This window comes from Caretta caretta, chromosome 18 (genome assembly GCF_965140235.1).
Source record: "Caretta caretta isolate rCarCar2 chromosome 18, rCarCar1.hap1, whole genome shotgun sequence".
In the NCBI taxonomy this organism is placed as follows: Eukaryota; Metazoa; Chordata; order Testudines; family Cheloniidae; genus Caretta; species Caretta caretta.
In genome coordinates this window covers 23,629,072-23,641,208 of record NC_134223.1, presented here as the reverse complement: position 1 = coordinate 23,641,208, position 12,137 = coordinate 23,629,072, and the positions used below count along the sequence as shown (strand labels likewise).

At 46.9% G+C, this 12,137-nt stretch overlaps 1 protein-coding gene across 1 annotated transcript; it reads right to left on the bottom strand.

Moving 5' to 3' along the window:
• Positions 1 to 4,287: 4,287 nt before the first annotated feature.
• Positions 4,288 to 6,420, bottom strand: LOC125624312 (uncharacterized). The gene is made up of 2 exons (XM_048824863.2): positions 5,452 to 6,420; positions 4,288 to 4,877 (listed from the first exon to the last, which is right to left on the bottom strand). Exons 1-2 carry the CDS (start codon positions 6,119 to 6,121, stop codon positions 4,792 to 4,794), a joined length of 756 nt encoding a protein of 251 aa, XP_048680820.2. The 5' UTR covers positions 6,122 to 6,420; the 3' UTR covers positions 4,288 to 4,791.
• Between the last annotated feature and the right edge of the window lie 5,717 nt (positions 6,421 to 12,137).

The window sequence follows — 12,137 nt, the reverse complement described above, 5'->3', positions numbered from 1 at the left end:
TGTATCCCTTCCCCTTCATCTCACTAAGCTCTTTGGGAAGATTCTGGCTCTGGTCTGGAGAGTGCCTAACATTTCGGTAGATCTGCAATACAAACAATAAATAATCCTATTGATGTGCTGCATAGGGCTGCATTTCCGCAGCCCTCCTGGGCAGAGTTTGTGAAGTGCCCTGAAGTGAACCTTGAGGATGAAAAGTGCTATATAATCTTATTAGTAAACAGGACAAGCACTGCAGACCTCAGGCCCTTCCTTAAGGCAGGAATTATCCCACAGAAAAACCCTACTGGAGCTCTGCTATGGTTTCTCCTGTAGTATCCAAACTGAGCCCACTAGGATGAAAGTTAGCTTTGACCTTCAGCACCTTGATACTGGAGATTCAATATGCAGGTTTTGTGCATTAAGGCATGTCTTGACACCTGCCATTGAATTAGGAAGAAGGGGCCACTGTTCAGAACACTTAGGACCAAGCTATGGTAGTGTCCCAGAGCCATATCTTGTTCCATTACAGCCAGTGAGGTTTTTTGTACAATTTATTTGCATGTTAGTACCCAGAATGCTTTTTGTAGCTGAAAGCTATTTCTTGGCAGTGCTTGTGTCTAACTGTATCTTCAGAGCACAAAGTCTGAGTTGCTTTTGGGTGTGTGCACTGTGGGATCTGCCTGTGAGTCACATGAGCTCTGTAAGTCCCGTGGAAAGATTTCAGGGAGCCCTGCCTTCTTTAGTAGATGCTTCATATAAAAGGCACAAATAGAACTCCAGTAAATCTTTAGTTAAAGCTACAGCTAGCAGGGATATATGTTACATTGATCTCATTGATGTACATCATAAATCTCTGACTAGGTTGCTTAAAATGCAGCCTACAGGTCAAACAAATCTTGTTCACTTTTCATGACGCTTAAGACAGATGGAACCAGCTACAGCAATGAAGAATGTACTTACAAATGTTGAGCAGCTGGATGTACAATGCACCCATCTTAAATCTTCTCGACAGAGTAGAAATTAGTCTGACAGAGTTTGGCAAAACAGAGTTCATTCATGAAATCTCTCATTTCCTGCCACTTCATAAGTCAAATATTGTGTCCTTCAAAGGATGCAGGATAAGCAAAGCAACGGGATTTTAAAGCTTCTGATATTGGCACAAACATCCAGTGCTTCACTCAGGGCCCTGGCCCCTGCAGTAGGAAATTATATCCTTCCCTGTTCAGTTCTGTAGACCAGTCCTGCCCTTGGGGATTTCCCCACAGCACAGATTATTAGGATAGGAATTAAAAGCCTGATGGTTGTATTCCATCAATTGCCTGCCAAAGCAATAGGAGAGAGTTTCAGCTGTGATCTGGAGCATGGAACTACTGGAGAGAGGCTGCTGTTGAAAGGCGTATAGTGTTGTCAGATTGATAATAAAGAAGTTGCAGCAATTCACCAGCAAACACAAACCTATAGTATCATATTGTGTATCTTCCCAGCTTGGGCACCATTAATAACTAATAACTGATCATTAATAATTTGTCAATAATCAACCAATTGATTGATAACCAATCATTTATACAAATTATAACAGACTATATGTTGCGTGAGGGGTTCTCTCGACTCTGGATTAGTTTAACAACAACAAACCTTGGAGAAGTCAGTTTTGGTTGGATTTACTGATTAACAGTTAAAAGAAAAGAAGTACTTGTGGCTCCTTAGGGTATGTCTACACTACGAAATTAGGTCGAATTTATAGAAGTCGATTTTTTAGACATCGTTTTTATATATTCGATTGTGTGTGTGTCCACAGAAAATGCTCTAAATGCATTAACTCGGTGGAGTGCTTCCACCATACCAAGGCAAGCGTCGACTTCTGGAGTGTTGCACTGTGGGTAGCTATCCCACAGTTCCCGCAGTCTCCACTGCCCATTGGAATTCTGGGTTGAGATCCCAGTGCCTGATGAGGTAAAAAACATTGTCACGCGTGGTTCTGGGTACATGTAATCAGGCCCTCCCTCCCGCTGTGAAAGCAACGGCAGACAATCGTTTCGTGCCTTTTTTCCTGAGTTACCTGTGCAGACGCCATACCATGGCAAGCATGGAGCCCACTCAGCTCACGGTCACCGTATGTCTCCTGGGTGCTGGCAGACGTGGTACTGCATTACTACACAGCAGCAGCAACCCATTGCCTTGTGGCAGCAGACGGTGCAATAGGACTGGTAGCCGTCATCGTCGTGTCCGAGGTGCTCCTGGTCGCCTCTGTGAGGTCGATCAGGAGCGCCTGGGCATACACGGGCGCAGGGACTAAATTAGGAGTGACTCGACCAGGTCATTCTCTTTAGTTCTGCAGTCAGTCCTATTGAACCATCTTTTGGTGAGCAGGCAGGTGATTAGGATGGCTAGCAGTCCTATTGCACCATCTTCTGCCGAGCAGCCATGAGATGTAGATGGCTTGCAGTCCTGCACCGTCTGCTGCCAGCCAAAGATGTAAAAGATAGATGGAGCGGATCAAAACAAGAAATAGACAAGATTTGATTTGTACTCATTTGCTTCCCCCCTGCCTAGGGGACTCATTCCTCTAGGTCACACTGCAGTCACTCACAGAGAAGGTGCAGCGAGGTAAATCTAGCCACGTATCAATCAGAGGCCAGACAAACCTGCTTGTTCCAATAAGAACAATTATTTAGGTGCACCATTTCTTATTGGAACCCTCCGTGAAGTCCTGCCTGAAATACTCCTTGATGTAAAGCCACCCCCTTTGTTGATTTTAATTCCCTGTAAGCCATGTCGTCAGTTGCCCCTCCCTCCGTCAGAGCAAAGGCAGACAATCGTTCCGCGCCTTTTTTCTGTGCTGATGCCATACCACAGCAAGCATGGAGCCCGCTCAGCTCACTTTGGCAATTAGGAGCACATTAAACACCACATGCATTATCCAGCAGTATATGCAGCACCAGAACCTGGCAAAGCGATACCGGACAAGTAGGCGACGTCAGCGCGGTGACGTGAGTGATGAGGACATGGACACAGACTTCTCTAAAAGCATGGGCCCTGCCAATGCAGGCATCATGGTGCTAATGGGGCAGGTTCATGCGGTGGAATGTCGATACTGGGCTTGGGAAACAAGCATAGACTGGTGGGACCGCATAGTGTTGCAGGTCTGGGACGATTCCCAGTGGCTGCGAAACTTTCGCATGCGTAAGGGCATTTTCATGGAACTTTGTGACTTGCTTTCCCCTGCCCTGAAGTGCATGAATACCAAGATGAGAGCAGCCCTCACAGTTGAGAAGCGAGTGGCAATAGCCCTGGGGAAGCTTGCAATGCCAGACAGCTACCGGTCAGTTGGGAATCAATTTGGAGTGGGCAAATCTACTGTGGGGCTGCTGTGATGCAAGTAGCCCATGCAATCAAAGATCTGCTGATATCAAGGGTAGTGATCCTGGGAAATGTGCAGGTCATAGTGGATGGCTTTGCTGCAATGGGATTCCCTAACTGTAGTGGGGCCATAGACGGAACCCATATCCCTATCTTGGCACCGGAGCACCAAGCCGGTGAGTACATAAACCACAAGGGGTCTTTTCAATAGTGCTGCAAGCTCTGGTAGATCACAAGGGATGTTTCACCAACATCAACGTGGGATGGCTGGGAAAGGTACATGACAATTGCATCTTCAGGAACTCTGGTCTGTTTCAAAAGCTGCAGGAAAGGACTTTATTCCCAGACCAGAAAATAACCGTTGGGGATGTTGAAATGCCTACAGTTATCCTTGGGGACCCTGCCTACCCCTTAATGCCATGGCTCATGAAGCCGTACACAGGCAGCCTGGACAGTAGTCAGGAGCTGTTCAACTACAGGCTGAGCAAGTGCAGAATGGTGGCAGAATGTGCATTTGGACGTTTAAAAGCGCACTGGTGCAGTTTACTGACTCGGTTAGACCTCAGCGAAACCAACATTCCCACTGTTATTACTGCTTGCTGTGTGTTCCACAATATCTGTGAGAGTAAGGCGGAGACGTTTATGGCGGGGTGGGAGGTTGAGGCAAATCGCCTGGCAGCTGGTTACGTGCAGCCAGACATCAGGGCGGTTAGAAGAGCACAGGAGAGTGTGGTGTGCATCAGAGAAGCTTTGAAAACCAGTTTCATGACTGGACAGGCTACGGTGTGAAAGTTCTGTTTGTTTCTCCTTGATGAAACCCCCCGCCCCTTGGTTCACTCTACTTCCCTGTAAGCTAACCACCCGCCCCTCCTCCCTTCAATCACCGCTTGCAGAGGCAATAAAGTCATTGTTGCTTCACATTCATGCATTCTTTATTCATTCATCACATAAACAGAGGGATGACTACCAAGGTAGCCCAGGAGGGGTGGTGGAGGAGAGAAGAACAATGCCACATAGCACTTTAAAAGTTTACAACTTTAAAACTTATTGAATGCCAGCCTTCTGTTTTTTGGGCAATCCTCTGGGGTGGAGTGGCTGGAGGCCCCCCCACCGTGTTCTTGGCCATCTGGGTGAGGAGGCTATGGAACTTGGGGAGGAGGATGGTTGGTTACACAGGGGCTGTAGCGGCAGTCTGTGCTCCAGCTGCCTTTGCTGCAGCTCAACCATACACTGGAGCATACTGGTTTGATACTCCAGCAGCCTCAGCATTGAATCCTGCCTCCTCTCATCACGCTGCCACCATATTTGAGCTTCAGCCCACCACTTACTCTCTTCAGCCCGCCACCTCTCCTCCCGGTCATTTTGTGCTTTCCTGCACTCTGACATTGTCTGCCTCCACACATTCGTCTGTGCTCTGTCAGTGTGGGCGGACAGCATGAGCTCAGAGAACATTTAATCACAAGTGCGTTTTTTTCTCTTTCTAATCTTCACTAGCCTCTGGGAAGGAGAAGATCCTGTGAGCATTGAAACACATGCAGCTGATGGAGAAAAAAAAAGGGACAGTGGTATTTAAAAAGACACATTTTATAGAACAATGGGTACACTCTTTCACGGTAAACCTTGCTGTTAGCATTACATACATAGCATATGTGCTTTTGTTACAAGGTCGCATTTTGCCTCCCCCCACCGTGTGGCTAGCCCCGCCCTCCTCCCCGTGGCTAACAGCGGGGAACATTTCTGTTCAGCCACAGGCAAACAGCCCAGCAGGAACGGGCGCCTCTGAGTGTCCCCTGAAGACACCCTATTTCAACCAGGTGACCATGAATAATATCACTCTCCTGAGGATAACACAGAGAGATAAAGAACGGATGTTGTTTGAATGCCAGCAAACATACACTGCAATGCTTTGTTGTACAATGATTCCTGAGTACGTGCTACTGGCCTGGAGTGGTAAAGTGTCCTACCATGGAGGACGCAATAAGGCTGCCCTCCCCAGAAACCTTTTGCAAAGGCTTTGGGAGTACATCCAGGAGAGCCGCGAATGCCAGGGCAAATTAATCATTACACATGCTTGCTTTTAAACCACGTATAGTATTTAAAAGGTACACTCACCGGAGGTCCCTTCTCCGCCTGCCAGGTCCGGGAGGCAGCCTTTGGAGGGTTTGGGGGGTACTGGCTCCAGGTCCAGGGTGAGAAACAGTTCCTGGCTGTCGGGAAAACTGGTTTCTTCAATTGCTTGCTGTGAGCTATCTACAACCTCATCATCTTCATCATCTTCCTCGTCCCCAAAACCTGCTTCCTTGTTGCCTCCATCTCCATTGAAGGAGTCAAACAACACGGCTGGGGTAGTGGTGGCTGAACCCCCTAAAATGGCATGCAGCTCATCATAGAAGCGGCATGTTTGGGGCTCTGACCCAGAGCGGCCGTTCGCCTCTCTGGTTTTCTGGTAGTCGTGCCTCAGCTCCTTAAGTTTCATGTGGCACTGCTTCGGGTCCCTGTTATGGCCTCTGTCCTTCATGCCCTGCGAGATTTTGACAAACGTTTTGGCGTTTTGAAAACTGGAACGGAGTTCTGATAGCACGGATTCCTCTCCCCATACAGCGATCAGATCCCGTACCTCCGGTTCAGTCCATGCTGGAGCTCTTTTGCGATTCTGGGACTCCATCATGGTCACCTCTGCTGATGAGCTCTGCATGGTCACCTGCAGCTTGCCATGCTGGCCAAACAGGAAACTGAAATTCAAAAGTTCGCGGGCCTTTTCCTGTCTACCTGGCCAGTGCATCTGAGTTGAGAGTGCTGTCCAGAGTGGTCACAATGGAGGACTCTGGGATAGCTCCCGGAGGCCAATACCATCTAATTGTGTCCACAGTACCCCAAATTCAACCTGGCAAGGCCGATTTAAGCGCTAATCCACTTGTCAGGGGTGGAGTAAGGAAATGGATTTTAAGAGCCCTTTAAGTCGAAAAAAGGGGTTCATCGTGTGGATGGGTGCAGGTTTACATCGATTTAACGCTGCTAAATTCAACCTAAACTCCTAGTGTAGACCAGGGCTTAGAGACTAACAAATTTATTTGAGCATAAGCTTTCGTGAGCCACAGCTCACTTCATCGGATGCATTCAGTACGGAGATTTATATAAATAGAGAACATGAAACAATGGGTGTTACCATACACACTGTAACAAGAGAGTGATCACTTACGGTAAGCTATTACCAGCAGGACAGTGGGGGGTGGGGGGAACCTTTTGTAGTGATAATCAAGGTGGGCCATTTCCAGCAGTTGACAAGAACGTCTGAGGAACAGTGGGGGGTGGGGGGAGGAATGAACATGGGAAAATAGTTTTACCTTGTGTAATGACCCATCCACTCCCAGGCTCTATTCAAGCCTAAGTTAATTGTATCCAGTTTGCAAATTAATTCCAATTCAGCAGTCTCTCATTGGAGTCTGTTTTTGAAGTTTTTTTGTTGAAGAATTGCAACTTTTAGATCTGTAATCGAGTGACCAAAGAGATTGAAGTGTTCTCCAACTGATTTTTGAATGTTATAATTCTTGACGTCTGATTTGTGTCCATTTATTCTTTTACGTAGAGACTGTCCAGTTTGACCAATGTACATGGCAGAGGGGCATTGCTGGCACATGATGGCATAGATCACATTGGTAGATGTGCAGGTGAACGAGCCTCTGATAGTGTGGCTGATCTGATTAGGCCCTATGATGGTGTCCCCTGAATAGATATGTGGGCACAGTTGGTAACGGGCTTTGTTGCAAGGGTAGGTTCCTGGGTTAGTGGTTCTGTTGTGTGGTCTGTGGTTGCTGGTGAGTATTTGCTTCAGGTTGGGGGGCTGTCTGTAGGCAAGGACTGGCCTGTCTCCCAAGATCTGTGAGAGCGATAGGTCGTCCTTCAGGATAGGTTGTAGATCCTTGATAATGCGTTGGAGAGGTTTTAGTTGGGAGCTGAAGGTGACGGCTAGTGGCGTTCTGTTATTTTCTTTGTTGGGCCTATCCTGCAGTAGGTGACTTCTGGGTACTCTTCTGGCTCTGTCAATCTGTTTCTCCACTTCAGCAGGTGGGTACTGTAGTTGTAAGAACGCTTGACAGAGATCTTGTAGGTGTTTGTCTCTGTCTGAGGGGTTGGAGCAAATGCGGTTGTATCATAGAGCTTGGCTGTAGACAATGGATCGTGTGGTGTGGTCTGGATGAAAGCTGGAGGCATGTAGGTAGGAATAGAGGTCAGTAGGTTTCCGGTATAGGGTGGTGTTTATGTGACCATCGCTTATTAGCACCGTAGTGTCCAGGAAGAGGATCTCTTGTGCGGACTGGTCCAGGCTGAGGTTGATGGTGGGATGGAAATTGTTGAAATCATGGTGGAATTCCTCAAGGGCTTCTTTGCCATGGGTCCAGATGATGAAGATGTCATCAATATAGCTCAAGTAGAGTAGGAGCATTAGGGGACGAGAGCTGAGGAAGCGTTGTTCTAAGTCAGCCATAAAAATGTTGGCATACTGTGGGGCCATGCGGGTACCCATAGCAGTGCCGCTGATTTAAAGGTATACATTGTCCCCAAATGTGAAATAGTTATGGGTGAGGACAAAGTCACAAAGTTCAGCCACTAGGTTTGCCGTGACATTATCAGGGATACTGTTTCTGACGGCTTGTAGTCCATCTTTGTGTGGAATGTTGGTGTAGAGGGCTTCTACATCCATAGTGGCCAGGATGGTGTTTTCAGGAAGATCACCCATGGATTGTAGTTTCCTCAGGAAGTCAGTGGTGTCTCGAAGATAGCTGGGAGTGCTGGTTAGGGCCTGAGGAGGGAGTCTACATAGCCAGACAATCCTGCTGTCAGGGTGCCAATGCCTGAGATGATGGGGCGCCCAGGATTTCCAGGTTTATGGATCTTGGGTAGCAGATAGAATACCGCAGGTCGGGGTTCCAGGGGTGTGTCTGTGCGGATTTGTTCTTGTGCTTTTTCAGGGAGTTCCTTGAGCAAATGCTGTAGTTTCTTTTGGTAACTCTCAGTGGGATCAGAGGGTAATGGCTTGTAGAAAGTGGTGTTGGAGAGCTGCCGAGCAGCCTCTTGTTCATACTCCGACCTATTCATGATGATAACAGCACCTCCTTTGTCAGCCCTTTTTGATTATCATGTCAAAGTTGGTTCTGAGGCTGTGGATGGCACTGTGTTCCGCACGGCTGAGGTTATGGGGCAAGTGATGTTGCTTTTCCACAATTTCAGCCCGTACATGTCGGCGGAAGCACTCTATGTAGAAGTCCAGTCTGCTGTTTCGACCTTCAGGAGGAATCCACCTAGAATCCTTCTTTTTGTAGTGTTGGTAGGAAGGTATCTGTGGATTAGTATGTTGTTCAGAGGCGTGTTGGAAATATTCCTTGAGTCGGAGATGTCGAAAATAGGATTCTAGGTCACCACAGAACTGTATCATGTTCATGGGGGTGGAGGGGCAGAAGGAGAGGCCCTGAGATAGGACAGATTCTTCTGCTGGGCTAAGAGTATAGTTGGACAGATTAACAAAATTGCTGGGTGGGTTAAGGGAACCACTGTTGTGGCCCCTTGTGGCATGTAGTAGTTTAGATAGTTTAGTGTCCTTTTTCTTTTGTAGAGAAGCAAAGTGTGTGTTGTAAATGGCTTGTCTAGTTTTAGTAAAGTCCAGCCACGAGGAAGTTTGTGTGGAAGGTCGGTTTTTTATGAGAGTATCCAGTTTTGAGAGCTCATTTTTAATCTTTCCCTGTTTGCTGTAGAGGATGTTGATCAGGTGGTTCCGCAGTTTCTTTGAGAGTGTGTGGCACAAGCTATCAGCATAGTCTGTGTGGTATGTAGATTGTAATGGATTTTTTATCTTCAGTCCTTTTGGTATGATGTCCATCTGTTTGCATTTGGAAAGGAAGATAATGTCTGTCTGTATCTGTACGAGTTTTTTCATGAAGTTGATAGACACTACCACACTATCAGAGGCTCGTTCACCTGCACATCTACCAATGTGATCTATGCCATCATGTGCCAGCAATGCCCCTCTGCCATGTACATTGGTCAAACTGGACAGTCTCTACGTAAAAGAATAAATGGACACAAATCAGACGTCAAGAATTATAACATTCATAAACCAGTTGGAGAACACTTCAATCTCTCTGGTCACTCGACTTCTGATCTAAAAGTGACTATTCTTCTCCAAAAAAACTTCAAAAACAGACTCCAACGAGAGACTGCTGAATTGGAATTAATTTGCAAATTAGATACAATTAACTTAGGCTTGAACAGAGACTGGGGGTGGTTGAGTCATTATACAAAGTAAAACTATTTCCCCTTGTTTATTCCTCCTCCCCCCCCCCCCCCCACTGTTCCTCAGATGTTCTTGTTAACTCCTGGAAATGTGGTGGAAATGGCCCACCTTGATTATCACTTCAAAAGGTTTTCGCTCCCCCTACCCCACCCTCCTGCTGGTAATAGCTCATCTTAAATGATCACTCTCTTTACAATGTGTATGATAAACACCCATTTTTTCATGGTCTATGTATATATAAATCTCCTCACTGTATTTTCCAGTTTATGCATCCGATGAAGTGAGCTGTAGCTCACGAAAGCTTATGCTCAAATAAATTGGTTAGTCTCTAAGGTGCCACAAGTACTCCTTTTCTTTTTACAGTACACAAAAGAGACATGCAGGATTCAAGAGACTAATGCATAGAATCGTAAGACTGGAAGGGACCTTGAGAGGTCTTCTAGCCCAGTTACCTGCACTGAGGCAGGACTAAGTATTATCTAGACCATCCATGACAGGTGTTTGTCTAACTTGCTTTTAAAAATTGCCAATGATGGTGATTTCACAATCTCCCTAGGCAATTTATTTCAGTGCTTAACTACTCCGAAATTTAGGAATTTTTTCCTAACTTCCAACCTAAACTTCCCTTGCTGTAATTTAAGTCTGTTGCATATTGTCCAAACTCAATATTTAAACCCCGACATGGGTGTTGGGGATTTCAGTTGCATAGGAGTCACCATAAAGAACATCTGATCTTTATTATTTATTGCAAAGGACAATAAATCATCATATTTTGGCACAGGAGGGGCACTTTTTTTTAAGCAAGACATTACATGTGAACCCAATATTGACACTAAAAGGAGCAGTGTACGTCACTCATCTGTCCAAACACAGACCTGTTAATAGGATCGTATTTTAAATCAAATTAGCAACGTTATACATTACACAATTACATGGGGGCTAATTCATGACTTGATAAAAAATTAGGACTACTGCTCATGGTTCAGGACATAAGCTGATCACCAGCTGGGTTGGGAAATTTTTTCTCTACTCCAAAATATACAATTGCATAAGTACCGATATGCATTATTTTGGGGAGAATATGAGGAGGGTGAAGATTCACCTCTCTTAGAAGCATCTGGGATAGATCATTGTTGTAGGTTGGATACCAGCTTAGAACTGCATGGGCAACTGCCTGCCAGGTACGAAGGTTGGGGATCTCTCAAGACATCTAGGACATGTATACATGCAGTGCTGGGGAGGCGCTGGTGATCATGGTACACATGGGTACCAATGACATCGGGAAAGGCAGAAGAGAGGTTCTGGAGGCCAAATTTAGGTTTCTAGGTAAGAGATTGAAGTCCGGGACCTCCTTGTAGCATTCTCTGAAAGGACAACTGATACAAAATGAAACAAACAAACCCAAACCAAACTGAACAAACAAACAAAAATCCAATCATTTCAAGTCAAACTAAACATTTTGTTTAACTTGAAACTTATTTTTGGTTTGGTTAAGAACATAAGAAAGGTCCATCTAGCTTAGTATCCTGTCTTCTGACAGTAGCCAATGCCAGGATCTTCAGAGGGAATGACCAGAACAGGTAATCATCAAGTGATCTATCCCTGTCGCCCATTCCTAGCTTCTGGCAAAACAGAGGCTGGGGACACCATCCCTGCCCATCCTGGCTAATAGCCATTGATGGACCTATCCTCCATGAGAGGTTTGGTGAGAAAAACTGAAGTCCATTTTCAGTTCATACTGAACCAAGTGTTGTTTGGCTTTTTCTGTTTGGCCCCAAACCAAAAAATCTGTTATTCGCAATCACCCAGCTCTGTATATAATACATTGCCCACAGTATCCTCTTTCCTTGTAGCCCAGGGGGTCAGGTTGGTGGTGTTACATACTCCTTTCCTTTGAAACCCACTCCTCTTCCTCCTCCCCGGACCAGTGAACTACAGAGTTCCCCCATCCTCCAAAACCAGTCTCAGTCCTGGGGGCTACACAGTCCCACCCACACCAAACACCTCTTCTCTCCGTTCCCTGTATCCGGAGGATTATACAGGCCCCTAACCCAGGGGGGTGGGGGTGATACAGTCTTAACATTTCCCCTACCCCAAAAGAGGGTTATAGAGCCCCCCCACCCCTCACTTCCACCTCAGAAGGGGAGGAGTGGTTATAGAGCCCCCCAACCCCTCAGCTCCACCCCATCCCGGGGCGGTTATAGATTCCCCCCAAACACTCACCTGCACCCCAGCCTGGAGGGAGCTTATAGAGCCCCCAATCCCTCACCTCCGCCCCAGCTCGTAGGAGGGGTTATAGAGCCCCCCAAGACTGGTGAGTTACAGCCCCCATCCCGGGGCTGCGGGACAGCCCTTGCCCTCAGCCCGGCGGCTCTGTAGATAGCCCCCAGAGCTCGGACCCTGGCCATCACTCCCCGGGCTCGAGCCGCCAGCGGGGCCTCCCCCCGTCCCTGGGGACCTCGCGCTGCCTCCGCTCGGCCGCCCTCACACATCCCAAGGCCACAGGCCG